Below are 1,624 nucleotides of genomic sequence, written 5' to 3'. Positions count from 1 at the left end.
GCCACTGCACTCCAGTCTGGGCGACTGAATGAGACTCCAACTCAAAAAAAAAAAAGAAAAAAGAAAACAACATATCTAGTTCTTAGTTTTGGGAGACCAGGTGCAGTGATCAAATGTCAAAAGAGCCAAAGAAAAGGAAAAGGGTGAACTCAGTCAAAGCTAGTGACTTTCTCAAAAAACGTAATAAAAAACCATTAAAGCCATTAACAACTGGAAACCTTATTTACAATAGAAAAATGATTACTTTTATCAAGGAAAAAGGTTGTCTTATAGGATCCATCTACACAATGAAAATGTGGCAGTCCCAGGACTTTGCACAATTGTAGGCAATCAATAAAGACAAAAGGCGAATTAGATTGAATCAAAGCAAAGTAAATAAAACAAAGATAAACTGAATTATAATCAGTGCACCCAAGCGCTGGTGTCTGAACAAGCTAAGGAAATGAAGTTGAAAATCTTTAATGCTACTGGGTTTCTTTTAGCCAAAGAGATTGCAAGCAAAGAAGGCAGGAGAGGAGAAAGGAGTAATGCGATCTGAGTTTCTCAGTGATGACGATTTTTAACAACAACAACAAAAAACAATAAAAATCTGGATACCTTCAAGACTACTGCATATTGTAAGGGTCCCTGCTGCAGTTGTTCTCTGGCATTTTTTTTTAAGTTAACTACATTAAAAGTTAACTACATTAAAAAAAAAACTTTCCTGTGGGGATAGGCATAGTCTTATTATTAACTTCTAAATTCTAAACAAGAAATACAAATGTGAGTAGGGAAAAATGCTGACATGTCTCAGGGATTGAGCTAACAATTGTCAATCATGTGGCTCTAACTCCTGAGCTCTGACTTCTTTGGTCTTGGCTTTCCTCATAGCTTCTGGACTTTTGATTTTAAAAAGCCAATGGCTTCTTAGGCTGCTGTTACTTCTTGACTTCAAGACAGTCGTACATTTGGGGTCTTGACAGCAGACTTAGCTTCAGTATTGGTGAGTTTTTTGTTTGCTTTTGCGGCTGTCCAAATTATTCAAGGGGCTGAATGAAGCCACGTGTGTAATGTTGGGGGCTGGCAGGGAGCATGAAGACCTGACCAGTAGGAGACTTGACTAGAACGTACTGGATGTTTCCCTTCCTCATGTAGACAGAGCTCCAAATTCTAGTATGGGGCCACATTTAACAGTTTTTTTATGTTGTCTTAAAAACATATGCCCTAGAATTCTTGAAATACAACTTATTAGCCTATGAATAGAGAAAAATTATAAAAGTACACTACCTGACAAGACCACTTCAATAAGATCACCTTCCTGGATATCACTGGCCGTTTTTACCAGCTGAAGGATGTTTTCAGAGGTAGGGTCATGACGAAAAAGCAGGATCTTATCATACATTCCATAGAAACCACATTCAGGAAACTGCAAATACAAATACCACAATAGTTTAGATGTCAAAACCCTCCTAAATATTTGGTTTTACAATAAAAACAAAATAAGTAAATATCAGGGCAGAAATACAAGCTAATTAGAAAACTTAAAAGTATCTAGAACATTAATTTTTTAAATAAATGGTATGGTTGATATTGAGGAGACTCTAAATCAGAAGGGAAGAAATCACATATCATGAGGGAAATAATA

The 1,624-nt window shown here is 36.2% G+C and overlaps 1 protein-coding gene across 2 annotated transcripts in view; it reads right to left on the bottom strand.

The window, feature by feature from the left end:
• The window catches only part of PRKD1 (protein kinase D1), a 142,263-nt gene extending 140,852 nt beyond the window's left edge, over positions 1-1,411 (bottom strand). For both annotated transcript variants that reach the window (XM_021716227.1, XM_021716226.1), the window contains exon 1: positions 1,267-1,411. In XM_021716227.1, coding sequence (XP_021571902.1) covers positions 1,267-1,381 — 115 coding nt within the window. In that variant the 5' untranslated portion in view covers positions 1,382-1,411. The remainder of the gene's footprint in view (positions 1-1,266) is intronic.
• Positions 1,412-1,624: the final 213 nt, after the last annotated feature.

Source organism: Carlito syrichta, unplaced genomic scaffold (genome assembly GCF_000164805.1).
Source record: "Carlito syrichta isolate Samal-C Ts95f unplaced genomic scaffold, Tarsius_syrichta-2.0.1 Scaffold308421, whole genome shotgun sequence".
Lineage (NCBI taxonomy): Eukaryota > Metazoa > Chordata > Mammalia > Primates > Tarsiidae > Carlito > Carlito syrichta.
This window is presented reverse-complemented; position numbering and strand designations above follow the sequence as displayed.